The 18,767-nt window shown below is 48.5% G+C and overlaps 1 protein-coding gene across 1 annotated transcript; it reads right to left on the bottom strand.

The window, feature by feature from the left end:
* Nucleotides 1-1,208: 1,208 nt before the first annotated feature.
* On the bottom strand, nt 1,209-9,729 carry LOC103101413 (leukocyte immunoglobulin-like receptor subfamily A member 6). Its single transcript, XM_056826292.1, has 8 exons — nt 9,545-9,729; nt 9,117-9,155; nt 8,660-8,715; nt 8,417-8,530; nt 7,469-7,735; nt 4,841-4,873; nt 3,368-3,409; nt 1,209-1,348 (listed from the first exon to the last, which is right to left on the bottom strand). The coding sequence occupies exons 1-8, from the start codon at nt 9,727-9,729 to the stop codon at nt 1,209-1,211; spliced, it is 876 nt and encodes a 291-aa protein (XP_056682270.1).
* Nucleotides 9,730-18,767: the final 9,038 nt, after the last annotated feature.

Below are 18,767 nucleotides of genomic sequence, written 5' to 3'. Positions count from 1 at the left end.
TAGGGTAGGGATTGGAGTAATTAAATTTTGATCTAGGCTGCAGCCCTTACTCAATCCTATTAGGACTGAATAGGGAGGAGATTTATTCCAAGTATCTCCATTGTATCCATTCTAAAATCAATCAAGACTCAAAGAACTTCCTGTTCTATGCTTAAGCATAGGTCAAAGCCCTTTCCATTGTTCAGCAAAGGGTTTCTGTCCTAAAGTAATCTTAAGAAGGGAAGAGAAGGAACCTCCCATGCCAATGGGGTTCCCATTCCAATAGACTATCAGTAAGAAATTTTCCAAGTATGAAATATCCCAATGGTGAAATTTCCAACATTTATAAGTCTAAGGAAATTTGAGGTTTACAGATGGCAGGACTCACTACCAGAATACATGACACCATACATAGGAGAGAGAAACTGCTGGCCCCTGGTACGCCCACCTTTTTTAACTCCTCTCCCTGGCTCACTACCCTAGTCATGTCCCTTATAGGACCCTTATAATCTTAATCCTACTCTTAAAGTTTGGCCCCTGCATTTCCAACCGCCTTGTTCAGTTCGTGAAAGTCCGGCTGGACACCATCCACGTGTTGGCCCTCCGACAACAGTATCAATCCCTAGCCACCATCGAGCCCCGAGCTGAGGGCTATGAGCTGCCCCAGTGAGCAGGCCCTCACTCTTCCCCCCAAGAGAAAAATAAGTGGGAAATGAGGGTGGCCTGAGCAGGCAGCTGCCCATCCTTGGAAGTTCACAAACATAAATATGTCAAAGCCCCAGCAGCTGGTATGTACCAGATACGAACTCAGGGGCCAAGCAGAGCCCAGCAACATGAACCTGTCAAAGTTTCAAGGATGGTACATCCCAGATAGGGACTAGGGGGGCGGGAATACATGCTGGAGGGTATTTAAGTCCCAGCCCTCAGGAGGGAGAAGGGAACTCGTTTGCTGTGCGCATTAGTCAATAAACGACCCTCTTGGTAATTGCATTGTTTATTGGTCTTCCGTGGTGGGGGCTGGGACGAAAACCGGGCCCTAATACTGGACGCAACAAATTCTCCCTCATCCTTCTGTCTCTGTCTCCGACTCTTAATAATTGTTTCTTGGTGTTTCATAGAGACATGACTCATAGGCAGCCCTCACTACATTTTTAAAATTTGATTTTTAAAAGATTATGTCCATTCCTTCCTTCCTTCCTCTGTCTCGGGGGCTGCTCTGGCCGGAGGGCTCAGCCAAGGACTCCCGGGATGGGTTGTTCTCTGGAGCTTTTCCAGTGCTCAGCCAGCAGGACCCCCAGGAGGACGAGGACCAGCCCAGCCAAGGTGAGGCGGACCAGGTTGCCCACAGTGTAATCCAGGGCAGCAGCATCTGCGGATAGGAGATGGTCACTGAGTAATGGGTGCCCGGTGCTCAGCCCCCGTTTCACCCGTGTTTCGTCTCCCACAAGCACTCAGATCCTCCTCCCATACGCTTGCCCTGACCTGGGGAGATGCCTGTTATTCCCCTGCTGGTAGCCTGGCTCTGTGGATGAGGGAGGGGAGGGGCTGAGGGGCTGGGCAGCCTCCTGCCTCCTCCTGCCCTGAGACCTTCCTCTGCTCTCCCTTCAGTTCTTCCCAGCTCCCTCCTTCCCCGACCCTCCATGCTTGCACTTCCTCCCCTCACTTGCTCCTCCCCCCTCTGTAGGCTGGCTCTGATCTCCTCCCTAGACAGAAGCTGCACCCCAAAGTCACCAGAGACGCCTTCCTTGCCCAGGCTAAGGGTCCCCCTCCTCCCCCTCCACCCTTTCTGGTAGGACTTTCTCCTCTCTCTGGGTTACCATGACAACACTTTCTGCCTGTGCCACCCCCAGGGGGAGGGAAGGAGACCCAGCCCTGTCCTCAGGGGCCCCCAGACTTATTCCATGATTCAGTCCTCCAGACTTTTATTCATCCCCACCCTGTGCCCATCCCAGAAGATACAAGTAAAACCAAGCTACCTCCTGCCCTCCGGGGGCTCCACATGGACACAAATACATCATCTCTCTGAGGAGGGAATCCCTAATAGCTGGGGGGGGGGGACAAGCTGGGGATCAGGAGAGGCTTCCTGTAGGAGGTCAGGATGGGGAAGCCTGCTGGGAGGCTGGAGAGACCTGGCAAAGCCCGGGATACAGACTGAGGTTTGGGGGGATAAGATAACCCTGATGTGTGCGGAGTCCCCTGTCCTGCCCTGTCCTCAGGGGGCCCCAGGCTTATTCCAGGATTCATTTCTCCAGACTTTTATTAACCTGACCCTGGGCCAGGCCCTGTGCTAGGACAGGCACAGAGGATACAAAAGCAAAATAAAGTCTCCTGTAATGCTCTGTTTTTTCCTGTAGAAATTAATAAGTCTCATCTGAGCAGTTGAGTCACTAACAAGTGGGTATAGGAAAGCTTGAAGATCAGGAAAGGATTCCTATAGGAGGCAGATCCTAAGCTTAGTCTCAGAGACATCTTTGCATTGTAAGAAGAGGTGAAATGGGAGAGCATTCCAGGCAGGGGCACAGCCTGGGCAAAGGCCCAGAGCTGGGAGATTAAAAAAGTGTTGCAGGAGGAGTGGTGGGAATTAGAGACACTGGTTGAGGTAGGCAGACATTAACTGGACATCCATCCCCTCTGCCTCCCTCCACTCTCTGTCAGGAATCCTCCAGGTACTCACCCTACAAGAAAGGGTGGAGGGTGAAGAGGGGTACCCTTAGCCTGGGCAAGGACAACCTCTCTGGTGACTTTGGGGTGCAGCTTCTTTCTGGGAGGAGATCAGAGACAGGCTACAGAGGGGGAAGGAGCATCTGAGGGCCTGTTCTCAGATTCAGGGCTTGAAGATAAGGTCTCTGGGGATGAGGAAGGGGCATAGTTAGGGGCTCTGCAGGGGGGTCCAGAGAGCTCGAGGGTCTGGAGATGGGTTGTGAGCCCAGCTGTGCCCAGACTTGCTGGGTGAGGGATGTTGGGCCAGTCCCTCCTCTCTGTGGGCCTCACGGATTTCCCATCTGTCAAATGGGCCTGAGCTCAGGACCTCTCCTGGCCTCATTCTGAGACTTGATGCGCCTGTGATTTCTGTGATGCCTCTCCAGGCTCTTGGGGATAGCTCTGGGGTCAGGCAGGATCCTACTCAGCAAGAAGAATGGAGGAGCTGAGGTGGCAGGGAGGGATGCTCTGAATCTTCCTCAGGGCTCATTTTCATGACTGGTCTTGAATTACAAGAGGAGGTGAGGAGAGAGAGCATTCCAGACAGGGGACACAGCCTGGGCAAAGACTCAGAGGTGGAAGAATAATAAAGTGATACAGGAGGAGTGGTGGAAAATGAAGAGAGCCTGAACTTGGCAAGCAGACCCTGCCTCCCCCACCCTCTGTCAGGAATCATCCAGGTACTCACCTGATGGCTTGTTCTCAGACTCAGGGCTTAGAGAGAAGGACCCTGGGGATGAGGAAGGGGCAGAGTTGGGGGCTCTACAGGGAGTCCAGAGAGGCCTGGAGAGCTGGAGGGTCTGGAGATAGGTGTGAGCCCAGCTATGCCCAGAGGGAGGAGAGGGAAAGAGGGAGAGAGAGAGAGAGAGAGAGAGAGAGAGAGAGAGAGAGAGAGAGAGAGAGAGAGAGAGAGACAGACAGACAGACAGAGACAGAGACAGAGAGAGACAGAGAGAGACAGAGACAGAGAGAGACAGAGACAGAGAGGAAGAGAGACAGAGACAGAGACAGAGACAGAGAGGAAGAGAGAGACAGAGACAGAGACAGAGACAGGCAGAGACAGACAGAGAGACAGAGACAGAGAGAGACACAGAGACAGACAGAGACAGACAGAGAGAAAGACAGAGAGACAGACAGAGAGAGAAGAGAGGGAGGGAGAAGAGAGAGAGAAGAGAGAGACAGAGAGAGAGAGACAGAGACAGAGACAGAGACAGGCAGAGACAGACAGAGAGACAGAGACAGAGAGAGAGACAGAGACAGACAGAGACAGACAGAGAGACAGAGACAGAGAGAGAGAGACAGAGACAGAGACAGGCAGAGACAGACAGAGAGACAGAGACAGAGAGAGAGACAGAGACAGACAGAGACAGACAGAGAGACAGAGACAGAGAGAGAGACAGAGAGAAAGACAGAGAGACAGACAGAGAGATAAGAGAGGGAGGGAGAGGAGAGAGAGAAGAGAGAGACAGAGAGAGAGACAGAGACAGACAGACAGAGACAGACAGACAGAAAGAGAGGAACAGGGAGAGGAAGAAAGAGAGGGAAGGTGGGAGGGAGGAAGGAAAGAAAGGGAGCCTAGGTGATCCCCTGGTACAGGCTTCAGAAGGTGCAGAAGAGGCTCCATTGTTACTTGTGCTTCCCCTCCCTCCTGATCCCTCTTAACACTCTGCTCCAGGCCAGAGTTGGGAGAGGGTCTGGTCTCCTGAAGTCCAAACTGAGCCTCTCCTGCCTCCTGTCTGACCCCAAGGTGGGAGCTGAGTGAGGAAGCTCATGGGGCAGTGCAGAGAGTCCTGGGCCTGGAGTCAAGAAGGCCTGAGTTCAAATCCAGCCTTCCCAGCTATGTGATCCTCAGCATGTCACTTCCTCTCTGACTCAGTTTCCTCATCTGTAAAATGGATATCACACTGGCCCTGACCTGGTAGAGTTGTTGTGAAGATCCAATGAGACAACAAGGATAATGTGTTTGGCACATAGTAGGTGCTACAGAAATGCTGGCTCCTCCCCTCTTCTCCCACCCCCAGAGGGAGAGCTGAGGCAGACACAGGGGAGAAGCCAGGAAGGGCAGAGCCAGAGGGACACTCGGAGCCAGGCTGGGCTGAGGAGGGACCCAGAGCTGTGGAGACCCTGAGCCAGCCCTGCCTGGGGGGAGGATCTGCCTTACCTGTGACCACCAGCTCCAGGGGGTCACTGCGCTCTGACCACCAGGAGGATGAATGTCTGTAGAGGCATCGGTAGGTCCCAGCATCATGTGATGTCACAGATGGGAAGGAAAACTCGCCCTCATTTCCAGCTTGTCTCACAGTTTTGGTCTCTGACCATCCAGATCCTCCCCTTTTCTCCAGCCTCCACTCTTCAGCCTCCCATGATCCCCTGCACCTGAGGGTCACATTTCTCCCACGGGGCACCACAGAGCCATTCTCTGCCCTGAGGGAGGGTTTGGGGAGTCTGTCTGGAAGGGAAGGAGAGCTGTTAGGTCCAGGGGATCCCCCTTCTGTAGGTACCCCGCCCCCACCCCGGGTCCCCTCTCTATAGACTGTCAGCCCAGCCCAGACCTCCTCCAGCTCCCTATGGAGGCAGCTCCTAAGCCTAGTTGCAGAGACATCTTTGCATTATAAGAGAAGGTGAGGAGGGAGAGCATTCCAGGCAGGGGGCACAGCCTTGGCAAAGGTCCAGAGCTGGGAGACATATAATGGGGTGTTGTAGGAGGAGTGGTGGGAAATGAGCAGACCCTGACTGGACCACCCAGCCGCCTGCTTCCCTCCACTCTCTGTCAGGAATTCTCCAGGTATTCACCTGAGGGCTTGTTCTCAGATTCAGGGCTTGGAGAGGTCCCTGGGGATGAGAATGGGCAGGGTTAGGGGTTCTGCAGGGGGGTCCAGAGAGGCCTGGAGAGCAGGAGGGTCTGGAGATGGTGTATGAGCCCAGCTGTGCCCAGACTTGCTGTGTGAGGGATGTTGGGCCAGTCCCTCCTCTCTGTGGGCCTCAGGGATTTCCCATCTGTCAAATGGGTCTGAGCTCAGGACCTCTCCTGGCCTCATTCTGAAACTTGATGCTCCTGTGAGTCCTGTGACCCCCTCTGAGCTTCTGGGGGTCTCTGGGGGCAGGCAGGGACACTGGGAGAAGAATGGAGGAGCTGAGGTGGCAGGGAGGGACCCTCTGAATCCTCAGGGCTCCTTGTTCTGGCTGGATGCAGGTCCCTGAGGTACCCCTAGCCTTGAGGCCAGAGCCCTGAGACTGCTGGATCAGTGGGAGGCTGTGCTGGACAGAGAAAGGATGAGGGGGAGCAGGGCCCTCTGGTGCTTCCAGCTTAGGGGAATTGGGGTGCCTGAGAGATGCCCCTCCCATACTGGGAAAACCAGGGAGAATCAATCCCCAGTCCCCAAGTCTCAGCTATGGTGGTGGGTGAGGAGAGGCAGGCCTGGCCCAGGGGCTCCTGGGGAAGGGAGAGCTTTTGGGGTTTTAGAAGGATCCAGAAACAAAGAAAGGGGAATGAAGAAACAGCTCAGGAAATCCTCCTCACTTTGGACCCGTCTGGGCAGAGAAGACTGTCCCTGAGAGCTCCTGAGACAAGGACAAAGACACCATTCTTGTGGCATCCTTTTGGGATCTATGAATCTCCTGACAGATGCCTTGTCACCCCCAGACCCTTCCCCCACAGCCCCTGTCCTAGAAGGCACCCAGAGACTTGATGACCCCCAGAGTTTTGTCACCCAACTAGCTCTCCTGGAAAAGCCTCAGAAGCTCCATCCTGTGTTACCTGGCTGAGACCCACTTTCCCTGCCAGCTGCCTCCCAGCCTCCAGCTCACTTAAATTCCCTTTCAGTTTACTGGGGTGTCTCTTCATTCTGGAGGTGTGGATGCCTCCTGGGGGATCAGGATAACTTGAATCTTTCCCAGGACTGCTCTGCCCCTCCCTGCTCCCCTCTACCCCCCTCTCTGACCAGCCCTGTTCTTCCTTCTTCCCCAGCCTGGTGTTTCTTCTGTCGCTATCCCTTCCTTCTAGCCCTCCTTGTGTTACTTGGTTTCCCCTAAGACAGGGGGTCTCAGGCCTGGCCTAGGCAGAAGGTGGTCAGCAATGGGGGGGGGGAGAGACAGAGAGAGAGAGAGAGAGAGAGAGAGAGAGAGAGAGAGAGAGAGAGACAGAGACAGAGACAGAGACAGAGACAGAGACAGAGACAGAGAGACAGAGACAGAGAGACAGAGACAGAGAGAAACAGAGAGACAGAGAGACAGAGAGAGAGAAACAGACAGAGAGACAGAGAGATAGAGAGACATAGAGAGAAAGAGAGACACACAGAGAGAGACACAGAGAGAGAGAGAGACAGAGAGAGAGAGAAAGAGAGAGAGAGAGACCCACCCTGTCCTGAGAGGAAGAGATTACTCCCTCGGTGAGAGGGGGGCATCAGAGATGAGGGATTCCCAGAGCTTTGGGGGAGGTGAAGATCCTTTGAGGTGCCTGGAACAGGGAGAGGAGGAGGAGGGTCTGGGGGTGTTTAACATGCATCCCCTCTCCCCATCTCCCCATCCCCCGCCTCAGGCTTGCTCTGCCCTCCTCTTATCCTCCTTTGACCTCCTCAAACCCCTCCTGGGACTAAATAGAATATTGTCTGTACATGGGACCAACACAACTGGATGAGCTGATGATGATGGGGAGAGGGTGTACCCTTCCCTCTGAGCCTCCTCTTCTCCCAGGCCTCCTGGCCTCTGGGGTCCCCTGGGACAGGCCTGAACAGGCAGGGAGGGAGCCTGGGAGAGCTGGGGGGGCTGGGCGGGGCTGGGGCTGCCTCACCTGAGACCCGGAGCAGCAGGGGGGCGCTGGGGAAGGACAACAGAGAGGGGTAATAACTATAAAAGCAGAAGCATCGGTAAGTGCCATCCTGGGTCGGAGTCACAGCAGGGAAGAGGAAGTCAGCCTGACACCTCCATCCATGGCTCCGGGTCCTGCCGCAGCTGATCTCTTCTCCCTCCTTGCACAGGACACACCAGTCATACCATCCCTCTGACCGACACTGCAGGGTCACCGTCTGTCCTGAGGCCACCTCAGAGCTGGGCAGGGCTGCCAGGGAGGGCGGGGCAGAGAGGCGGGGGGGGGGGGGGGGGGGAGGAGACCCTGGAGTTAGAGCCGGAGCAGCCCTGGGGCAGGGAGGGGGCAGATGAGGCTGGGAGGAGGCCTGGGCTGGGCTGGGAGGTTCAGCTCTGAGAGAGGAAATGTAGGAGGGGAGAGAAAGACCTTGGACAGCTCCGGGGCAAGGAATGGGGGGGGGGGGGGAGTGAGAGGAGGGGGGAAGGGTAAGGAGGGGGAGGGAAAAGAAGAAGGGGGAAGGGAGCCTACATGATCCCCTGAAACATGCTTGAAAAGGAGAATTAGTGGCTCAACTGTGCCTCCTGATGCCCCTCAACACCCTGACCTGGGCTGGGAGGAGGTCCTGGGCAGCAGCAGCTCCACCCTCTGCTCTCCCCTGTCTCTGGGAGATTCCCCACTAGCCCTGGCCTATCCCCAGGGAGCCCCCAGCTTTGTCTGGTCTCCTGGAGTCCAAGCTGAGCCTCTCCTGTCTTCTTTCTGACCCCAAGATGGGAGCTGAGTGAAGAAGCTCATAGGGCAGTGGAGAGTCCTGGGCCTGGAGTCAATAAGTCCTGAGTTCAAATCCAGCCTTCCCAGCTATGTGATCCTCAGCATGTCACTTCCTCTATGCCTCAGTTTCCTCATCTGTAAAATGGGGATCACACTGGCCCTGACCTGGCAGAGTTGTTGTGAGGATCCGAAGAGACAACAAGGATAATGTGTTTGGCACATGGTAGGTGGTAGAGAAATGCTGGTTCCTCCCCTCTTCTGCCAACCCCAGAGGGACACCTGAGGCAGACATAGAGAAGCCAGGAAGGGCAGAGCCAGAGGGACACTCAGGGCCAGGCTGAGCTGGGGAGGAACCCAGAGCTGTGGAGACCCTGAGCTGGCCCAGCCTGGGGGGAGGATCTGCCTTACCTGTCACCACCAGCTGCAGGGGGTCACTGCGCTCTGACCACTTGTAGGATGAATGTCTGTAGCGGCATTGGTAGGTCCCAGCATCATGTGATGTCACAGATGGGAGGGAAAACTTGCCCTCATTTCCATCTTTTCTCACAGCTTTGATCCGTGACCATCCAGATCCTCCCTTTTTCTCTAGCAGCCACTTTATAGCCAACCATGATCCCGTACACCTGAGGGTCACAGCTCCTCCTTGGGGCACCAAGAACCCATTCTCTGCCCTGAGGGAGGGTTTGGGGAGTCTGTCTGGAAAGGAAGGAGAGCTGTTAGGCCCAGGGGATCCCCCTTCTGTAGGAGCCCCCCCACCCCAGTTCTCCTCTCTATAGACTGTCAGCCCAGCCCAGACCTCTCCCAGCTCCCTCTCCTGGGGCAGTTGTGTCCTCTGGGCAGGGGCATTGTGGGAGGAAGGACTCACCTGCTGCTGGAGTCTTTGTCCTCTTGCACAGACACAGCCCTGGCAGAGAAGACCCTGATTACTCTCGGCTACCTCACAGCATCCCCACAGGAAGGAGAGAGACAGCTCAGGGCCAGGGCTTAGGGCTGCTGGGAGGGAAGGAGGCTGGAGCCCAGGAGACCCCTCTAAGAATCCCAGCTTCTCTGCTCCAACCCCGCCCCCTCCCTTGCTGTGTGACCTTAGAGTTGTCACTCCCCTTCTCTGGAGGAAAGTTTTCTCCTCTGCAATGTGATGGGGAGTGTGTGACAGATAGGACTTAACTGTGGGTAATGTCCCCTCCCAGGGTGAGGGCTGCTGAGGACTCACCCAGGCACAGCAGGACTGAGAGGGCAGGAGTCATGGTGCTCCCAGAGGCTGGAGAGAGAGGAGACTGAGGCACAGGATGTCACCAGGGCCAGCTCTGCACTGTGTCCCCACCCAGAGCCTCTCTGACCAGCTTCACTTCTCCTTCCTCTCTATGGATTCTCCTTGATGCAGTGGGCAGGTTGTGAGAGGGTGGGATGGTGGTTAGTGAGTCATCTGGGATCAGAATGGAGGAACACTTCTTGCTTTTTCCTGATGATTCAGGCCCCATTGCTAGGGACAGATCCCCTGGTCAGCTTTAGGAGCAGCCTCTTGCCTTCCCTCCTCTTTCCCTATAAATGGCCAGTGAAGGTCTCACTAGAGTTTCCCAAGCAGATCATGCCCTCAGCCCTGCCTCATTAAACAGGGTTCAATTCCTAACTAGACAGACAAGGATTCCTGGGTTCTGGGAACCAAGGGGTTAAACTAAAACCCCAGAATAAAGGGCTGATCAGTGGACAGCTTGGAGAGCTGCCGCCTTAGAGCACAGTGTGGTCTCTTTTGCAGTTTTTGTTGTCACCTGACTACCTTCCACCTATGCTGTCGATATTTAGACCTTTAACTTCTGTAGAAGGTAGGTGCTGGTCCCCAGCACAGGATCACCAATTCTCTAATGCCCATTGCGAATGAGCCCCCACCAGTGTGGTCTCACCATGCCATTCAGGCAGTTGCTGTGTCTCCAGTATCAACCAAGTGACATGGCTTAGCTCACACTGATTTCCCCAACATTTATTTCTATTACAAAAGGATATTTACTGAGAAACTAGAGTAAAGCAGGAAGTGCAAAAGACTCCCTTTCCATACCCCACACCCAGCTGTAGCCCTCTCTTCCTCCTTCATATTCACTTGATCCTGAGAGACTGTGACAATTCATTTTCTATATTCTCTATTATCCCTCTGACTTTTACATTTCCTTTATTCCAATGCTTTTTGCTTCAATACAGTGAAAGGGAAGTACACAGCTGGGGACTGGGAAAAGGGAATTGCCTTTCCCCTCCTTTTGACTAAGTGTATCTGGCATAAGTTTCAAGTTGGCCCAGAAGTGAGAACTGGGTGAGGGAAAGCACTGGGTGAATTTAGTCAAAAGGATAGAATAACAGCCAGAAAAATGTGGCAGTAGAGTCAAGAGGTCAGGAGTCCAGAGGGGCAGGGGGATCTTCCTGCAATGCCTCCTGGACTGCCCCCCTGGCCAGGGCAAGCAAAATAGAGAGCTATGTTTGGCTCCTGAGATGACAGGTGGCAGTTAGTGCTCAGAGAAGAAGTCTGATAAAATGAGGCAAGAGCAAATTTAGCTCTCTCCCCTTCTGTCCTTGGTGCTGACTGGACTTGCCTGTGAGAGTGTCTGGGGGGTTCTAAATGGAGGCCTTAAGACAGCAAGCTAAATAAAGCATTATGGAAAGTAGCCTTTATATCTTTTATCTTTATTTTATACAAGGCAAAAGAGACCAAACCAAACACTTCCTCTATCTTTAAAACCAGAGATCTAGGGGTAGACAGGTAGCACAGTGGCTACAGTGCCAGGTCTAGAGTTGGGAGGGTCTGGATTCAAATTTGGCCCTAAACATTTTCTACCTATATTATCCTTGATAAATCGCTTAACACAACTGCCTGGCTCTTGTGTGTAGATAGAATTGACTCCCTAAGTCTCATCTGAATCCCACTTGTCTACTCAGCATCCCATTTGCGTGTTGATGCTGAGTGAATGTTGTGTGAATGGATGGATGTGAATGTATGTGTGTGGGAGGGATGGAGGATATGTTTTGGTGTGGCTCTGCCCTGTCTCTGTTTCCTGGAATGTGGTTGAGGAGTTTAGATAAGGCTTTATGCTTCTACTTTTTTTGTCTATTTAAAGTGATTATTAATAAACTTAAAAATAATCCTAGGAGTCATTGATATTAACTTAAATTTTACACTTGCTATTCTCCTATCTTAAAATTGCTACAATGGCAGAACATAAGGGTTAAAAACCCTTGGGTTCTCACTACTTTATCCTTCTCACTGATAAATGCTTAGATCAATCAATGGTTTTTTTTTTTCTTCATGTTGTTATTGCCTCTAATGCCAAGATGAGATGGAGAGAGAAACAGGAGTGTTGTAAGGTATGTGGGAAAATGGAGACACCATTACACTTGATGGAACTGTGAACTAATCCAGCCATGATGGAGAGCAATCTGGAATCGTACTCAGAGAATTGTAAATCTTTGTATATCTCCTGAGCCAGCAGGACCAATTTTTTGACCCAGAAATATTAGCCTAATTTCCTAAGGTGATGAAGGGGAAAGCAAAAGAGAGCCCTGACCATAAGAAATGAAGAGCAGGTTAGTTTTGGAAAAACAAGGCAAGACTAACATGAAATTTCAGAGTGAAATGTGCAGAACCAATAGCATAGAGCAACATATATCTTTTTGTCAAATGATGTGTTCTCCAGTGAGGGGAAGGGAAGGTGAGTATTTGAATGTGTGCAAATAGAAATTTGATACACCTGAACTACATTTACCCAGCATCCTTTTCTCACTTGGTGTCCTTAGGTTTGGGAGATAAATTTTGCTGAAACCCATCCTGCAGGGCTCTTTTTGGGCTTCTGCTTTGGTAAAGTGAGGCAGGTGTGGGTCTCTGGCTCTGTGCTCTGCTCACTGGGCTGAAGGAACCCCTTTCTAACTTTGTGGTTATTAAAGTCCTATAAATTTAAATACTTGGAGTGTTCATTCATGTTTACTCTCACATTTTATTTTGGCAAGACATGAAGGAATTTCAGAACTTTAAAGTGAATAGAGGAACCAGGTTCCTTCTCCTGCCATGGGCTCCCCTCTTCCCTTTCCCCTCTCCTTCTGGAGAACCCCCTTTGGATCTTTCCTGGGCTCAATGCCTGCTGTCTCCCACTGGGAGAACTGGGGACTGGCTTCTCAGCCCGCCCTCGGCTCTCTAGGTGTTTTTTCTGCCTACACCAGCCCATCAGGAGAGCTGGGTCTCTCCCTGTGCAGAAAAAAAAGTAGCTCTCTCCTTCCTGCTGCTGCTTCCCTGTGGTCTCCAGACTGCTCCTGCCCATGGCTGAGTCCCAGAGTCTACTGCTCTCTGGGTTTTGTGTCTGGGAAGAAGGCCTCCTGGGTTTGACCAGTCACTGCCTGGGTAGTCCCTGAGTTCTCCCAGTCCTGTGGTAGTGGCCAGTTCCTGCTATTTCTCTTGCTGTTACTGCTGCTATTGCTGCTACTGATGAGCAAGTAAATAAGTCAGTAAGTAAGTCAGTAAATCAGTAAATAAGTCAGTAAGTAAGTCAGTAAATCAGTAAGTAAGTCAGTAAGTAAGTCCAGTGGGAGTCCCTTTCCCCTCCCAGGCAGCTTTTGACCCACAGGGTGTCCTCCCTCCTAGCTAAGCCCTCTTCCCACTCCAGCTAAGGGGTTTCCTTGCCCCAAATGCCAGCCCAGGAGCCTTGGCTTAAACCTCCTCACCCCTGCCATGTAAAAAACCCCAAAAAACCAAACTCACTTTACTTTTGTAGCCAGATCCTCCATTTTGGTCTCTGGCACAAGTGGACTACCTCTTGACCACTAGACACCAGTACTGAGCACTCAGTTTTGCCTCTTGACCACTAGAGACCAGTATTAAGCACTCAGTTTTAACTCAACCACTAGAGACCAGTATTAAGCATTAACACTGGTGGGCAGCAACAATGAAAAAAATCTTTTTTTGACAAAAAAAATCTAACAAAATCATAAAACATCATATAAAATAAAATATGTCCATCCCTAATAATAAAAATTAAAAATATAAAAAATAGATAAGAAACACATTGAAAATTATTTTCTTTTCCTTTTTCCTTTAATCTAACCTTCTTATTACAAGGTTGAGCATCATGAATGGCAAATCTCAGATATCTAAGTTTTGGGTCCCTAGCTCAGGTCTTCCTCTCCCATTGCCCTCAGAGTCCAAAGAACAAAGGATCCCCTCCTTTGTTCTATTTCCCACAAGCCTCTTTGCTCCTTCCAATTGTCACTCCTGTCCCTGATATCAACATTCCAAGATGTCCCTCTGTGCCAAACTCATTCCTACACTACTGTGCAAGAAAGCCTTCTGACTTTCACTCAATTGGAAATCTTTAAATTTTCAGAATACCTCCTTCTCCTGATGTTGCTAGGAAAATTTCTTTTCCAAATACTAAATGTTAAAATACAAAAGGCTACCATGTGGAAAATGAAAGCTGAAGTGCAAGCCAAGGTGCAAATTCAATTGGACAATTTCAAGCACTTCTTGCATGGTCCAAAGGCAAAGGAAGATTCCATCCAAAAAAAAATCTGATTTTTGCAAGCTGTTCGTGAATTGTTGAGATAGGAAAATACTATTTCTCCTGAAATAGAGACTGGAGACTCCTCAGGTAGAGAACTTTCTTTCTTATATTGTGCAACTCCAGCTAACCCTCCCTCCCCTTCTCCTTCTCCCAACTCCCCTTCCTCCCCTGTTCCTTCTTCCACCCCACAACCAACCCCAGCTCCTAGAAACACTTGTCCTCCTACCATATTGGTTCCTACTAATACTGCCTCAGTATCCATATAGACAACTCCTCAAAAACCAAGACTACTGACTTATTCCTATGATTTTCTTTTCCCCTTAAGGGAAGTGGCTGCAATAGGACAAAATGGGGATGTGTTAAACTTAAGACACCATACTCCTTTCACACCCCAAGTTACAAAAAAATTTAAATGAGATACACCTAGTTATGAAGATGAACCTATAGCACTAACAGAAAAAATGGCCAATATATTCTTTCAATATAATCCTTCTTATAAGGATGTTAAAAAATTGCTCCAGGCCTTTCTAATGGAACTTGAGAAGAATAAGATCATCTCTCATGTTTATTAATAAAGTCCAAGGGCTCAATGCAGAACCCTGGCCATCTCAGGATCATCATTGGGACTATAATGATCACAAGGAATATTTGTAATTAAATTGTATTAAGGATGCCATTCTCAAAGCAATGAGAGAAAGCTCTAAATGGCCAGATGTTTGAACCAAATTTGAAGGCCTTCTGATGATGAGACACCCTTCCACTTCATGGATAGGCTCATTGAACTGGGGATAGATATCTGGATCTTGACCTTTCCAGTAAAAAGGATATTAGGCAAATAAGGTGACACTTTGTCAATAACTGTTACAGAGTGGTCCAGGAATACTTTAAAATGCATTGCCCAAGATGGCCTGAGATGGATCTTGAAGACTTGAGAAGAATTCTGTTTGTCTCTAAAGACCATAAAAATAAACAGACAGAAACTAACAATTTACTGGAAAAGATTCAGAAGGAACTAAATTCTTTAACTGAGAGGATAAACAAGAAAAAAGGGCATGGTACAGTATTATTATTTTCCTCAGGGGGGACTATATTATTGTTGTGAACTTTGACTTGCATTTGAGCCAAATTTAGAACAAGAGACTACCTCCCAGAATCTAGAAGGTGCTATGAAGATGCCTGCAGAGACTACACACTGTACCAGAAGATCCAGAGTGAACTTTGAGATATGGCAAATTTGAACTTTGGGGGGGGGTGGTTTGAATACTTTTGTTTTTGAATGTACACTCTTTTGCCAAAGGGGACTGTCCCCAATTGGCTTATTGTCAATGCACCTATTATTGGTTTTGTTCCTTTCCCCTTTTCTTTTCCTCTTATCTGCAAAGAAATGTAACTTCCCTTTAAAAATTATAATATTTGTATATACTTCTAGTTCAAGTAATAAGTTAGTTATGTTTTCATGACCCATTGGGGAGACTAGTCTCTGAAAGGATCACAGGGGGATATGTATTGATTTAGAGTCTTGAACCCTAGAGACTACATTTGCAAAAATCCCCTTTTCCTTTTCCTGTTTGTGCATCTTCTTACATGGAGGGAGTTTTGAGGTTCTGTTTCCACCTATGGGGGAACTCTCTCTGGAACCATGTGGAGGAGGGAGGAGCAGCTCTTATTTTTTTGCTAACCTTACTTCCTTATACTTCAAGATAATTATTTAATAAATATTATTATATATAATACTTGGAGTACTGGATATTCATTTTAATCTGTATAAAACTCAATCAATGGCACTTGATCCTCTCCAAGAATCTAACTATTGATCCCTTACCTGTCACTTCTGTGAGAAAAAAGGCTACATAATGGTGAACTATAGGGATTTCTTCCAGGCAATCAGAACTAATATGCAATGGAATAATAGATATTGAAACAGTTATAGAAATAATAATTACAATACTGATTTCAGAAATTGCAACTTTAGAACTGATAACAATTCTAGGAATATAAATCAGGCAACTGATACCTCAAACCAAATGACCACTCAACTATATACATTAAGTGGAGCTCATCCCCATACTACTCAGGGTGCTAATTCCCCTCAGGGGAGAGCCCAAAGAACTACCCAAATATTATGAAGATGTATGGGGGGGGTTGGAACACAGGGATCAGAGGATACCTTTGATTTTCCAGAACCTGATGTCTTACTTCCTGTTGTCCCTATCTACTTCCCCCCCTCCCCCATACTAATGAATCTCACATAACATTAAAGGTTGGTAACTCTTATTATGATTGTCTTTTGAACACTAGAACCTCCAGGCCTGTATTGAGAAGCACACCTGATTCAGATTGCAATTCCATCAGCTCAACAAATGTAGTGGGGGTAAATTTAGAATGAAAAATAAAATTATGGTGGTAACAATGAGTAAAAAATGGGAAGAGGTTGTTGCAGAGAAAGATGGATCAGGCCTACATAAATCCCTTTACTCAGGTAGCTGGTGAAAGGGATGAGGCATTGGGATGGGGCAGTGGTCAACAGAATTTGAAGATCATGTCAGAGTCTGGATCTGGGTTCAGTCTCCTAAACTGCAAACACTCTAATCTGAAGAAGTTTTCAATTCACTCTGTCAAACTGTTGTGGCCTTATGGCTCCCAGCATTGCTTCAACTGTCTCCTAAATTTTTACTATTAGGAAGCTCCTTCCCCTGCCTTTCCTTAATTCTGTGGGTTTCTTGTCACTTATCTTGTCTTGTTTGGCCATAATTGTTGGTAGGTGTTGTCTCCTCTATTAGATTGTGAACTCCTTAATAGCAGGAACTATCTGTGCTTTTTCTTGTATCTCCAGACAGAGCACAATTCCTGGTACAAACTGGAGATTTAAATAATTTATTAAATTTTTTTAATTAATTTTTTTTAGAATTTTTTAAAACTTTAATTTTTTTGACTTTAAAATTTTTTATTTAAAATTTTAAATTTAAAAAATCCTTACCTTCTGTTTGAGAATCAATACTTTGCATTGGATTCAAGACAGAAGAGTAGCAAGGGCTAGGCAATGGGTATTAAGTGATGTAATTGGGGGGGGGGGCTCATACTCCTTAGATAGAAAAATGAGGGTTGAAGGCAGTGAGGGAAGAGTGGATGAAAATGGCTTCCCTCACTACTCCCTCCCAGAGTCCCTGAATTACTTGAGGGAGACAAAATGGAGATCTTTCCTCCATGAAGGCTTGCCTCTAAGGGTGGTGAGGAAGTTGAGGAGGTCTTCTCTATAAGGAGAGGTATGTGGAAACTCAATCCAGATATACACTGCTTTGGGGCACTCACAAACCTCCCCCTTGGGTCTTCTTGAAAATTGGCAACAAGATGCAGTCTGCCGATGGACTTACTCTCTAGACGTAAATAAACAAGATTGAATTCACTATCTGACTGCTTATTTGATTTAATTGGTGATTGGGGCAAAGGGTAGAGGTTAGAGGGGTTGTGGATCACCCTAAATATCTTTCTAAATAAAACTAATTACTGAAGTGCAAGGTTTTCTTATAGTCAGGGAGAGGTAGAAAAAGGGTAAGAGAGCACTGCTCATCAATTTGAGTCCAGTATCTCAATAGTTCATGGAATGAAAGTCTTTGAACAAATTAGATTTCTTGACAGGAACCAGCGATGTTTTAAACAGGAACCCATGATGTTAAGATTTCTGTCAGTGTCAGAAATCCCCAAAGGTGTCTTGAATGGCCCTGAGAAACAGCAGCTCCTTCCACTTTCTTCTGTGTCTCAGCCCCCAAGACCTCCTCCTCAGGAGAATTTCTCAGAAGTCTTTGTCCAGTTCCCAACTGCTGTTCCTGCCTCATGCACTGTAGAGCTCTCAACATTTCCATTCCCCCCAACAGTTCTTTTGTCCCCATCATTACAATGACTTGCCTAGGGTCACACAACTAGGAAGTTTCTGAGGCTAAATTTAAACCCAGGACCTCTCTGGACCTGACTTTCCATCTGCTGTTAAAAGGGAGACTTAAACCCCGGACTCTAATGCCCAGAAGTCCTTGCTCTAGTTCCCAGGATGCCCTCTAATCTCACTGAGATTCTTACCTGGGCAGAGAACAAATTATTATTTAAAGAGTCTCCACCTACAGTTTTTCTCTCTTTCCTGTTTCTACTTCCAAGCAGACACTTCTCTCATGAGGTAAGTGAAATTGAATGGGCCTCTCTGCCCACCTAGGCACGTGCTTTTCTTACTTGTATTTTCTTAAATTCTTAATCCTTAATAAACCTCATAAAACATAATACTCCTTGACAGAAAAACTAAATTTTAACTGCCACAGTTTGGCCTAAAATTTTAATCTTGATACTACTGAGAAATTTAGATGTCACCTTAACAAATGTTTATTAAGTATTGACTGACTCCAGGCCTCCCTGACTTCATGTCTTATATAAAACCCCACCTTTTCTTTTTTTTTTTTAATTTTATAATATTTTATTTGGTCATTTCCATGCATTATTCATTAAACACAAAAATCATTTTCTTTTCCTCCCCCCTACCCCCCATACCTGACTAGTGATTCCACTGGGTTTCACATGTGTTCTTTATTCGAACCCATTGCCATGTTGTTAGTATTTGCATTAGAGTTTCATTTAGAGTCTCTCCTCTGTCATGTCCCCTCAACTGCTGTATTCAGGCAGTTGCTTTTCCTCGGTGTTTCCACTCCCACAGTTTATCCTCTGCTTATGAATAGTGTTTTTTCTCCTAGATCCCTGCAGATTGTTCCGGGACATTACACCGCCATTAATGGAGAAGTCCATTACGTTCTCTTGTACCACATTGTATTAGTCTCTGTGTACAATGTTCTCCTGGTTCTGCTCCTCTTGCTCTGCATCACTTCCTGGAGGTCGTTCCAGTCTCCATGGAACTCCTCCACTTTATCATTCCTTTGAGCACAATAGTATTCCATCACCAACATATACCACAATTTGTTCAGCCATTCCCCAATTGAAGGGCATCCCCTCGC

The sequence above is a fragment of the Monodelphis domestica genome, chromosome 4, assembly GCF_027887165.1.
Source record: "Monodelphis domestica isolate mMonDom1 chromosome 4, mMonDom1.pri, whole genome shotgun sequence".
NCBI classification, from domain to species: Eukaryota; Metazoa; Chordata; class Mammalia; order Didelphimorphia; family Didelphidae; genus Monodelphis; species Monodelphis domestica.
The sequence above is the reverse complement of the archived record's forward strand: the minus strand, read 5'-3'. Positions and strand labels throughout refer to the sequence as shown.

What these genes read in the sequence shown, in the direction of transcription:
- LOC103101413 (XM_056826292.1), bottom strand. Translation starts at nt 9,729, where the DNA reads ATGGGGCCTGAATCATCAGGAAAAAGCAAGAAGTGTTCCTCCATTCTG. An exon ending in CCTCACAACAACTCTGCCAG is followed by an intron (nt 7,736 to 8,416) that starts GTCAGGGCCAGT and finishes CCTCCCTGGCAG; the next exon opens with CCCTGCCCAGCTCTGAGGTG. An exon ending in CCTGGAGCTGGTGGTCACAG is followed by an intron (nt 3,410 to 4,840) that starts GTAAGGCAGATC and finishes CCTCATCCCCAG; the next exon opens with GGTCCTTCTCTCTAAGCCCT.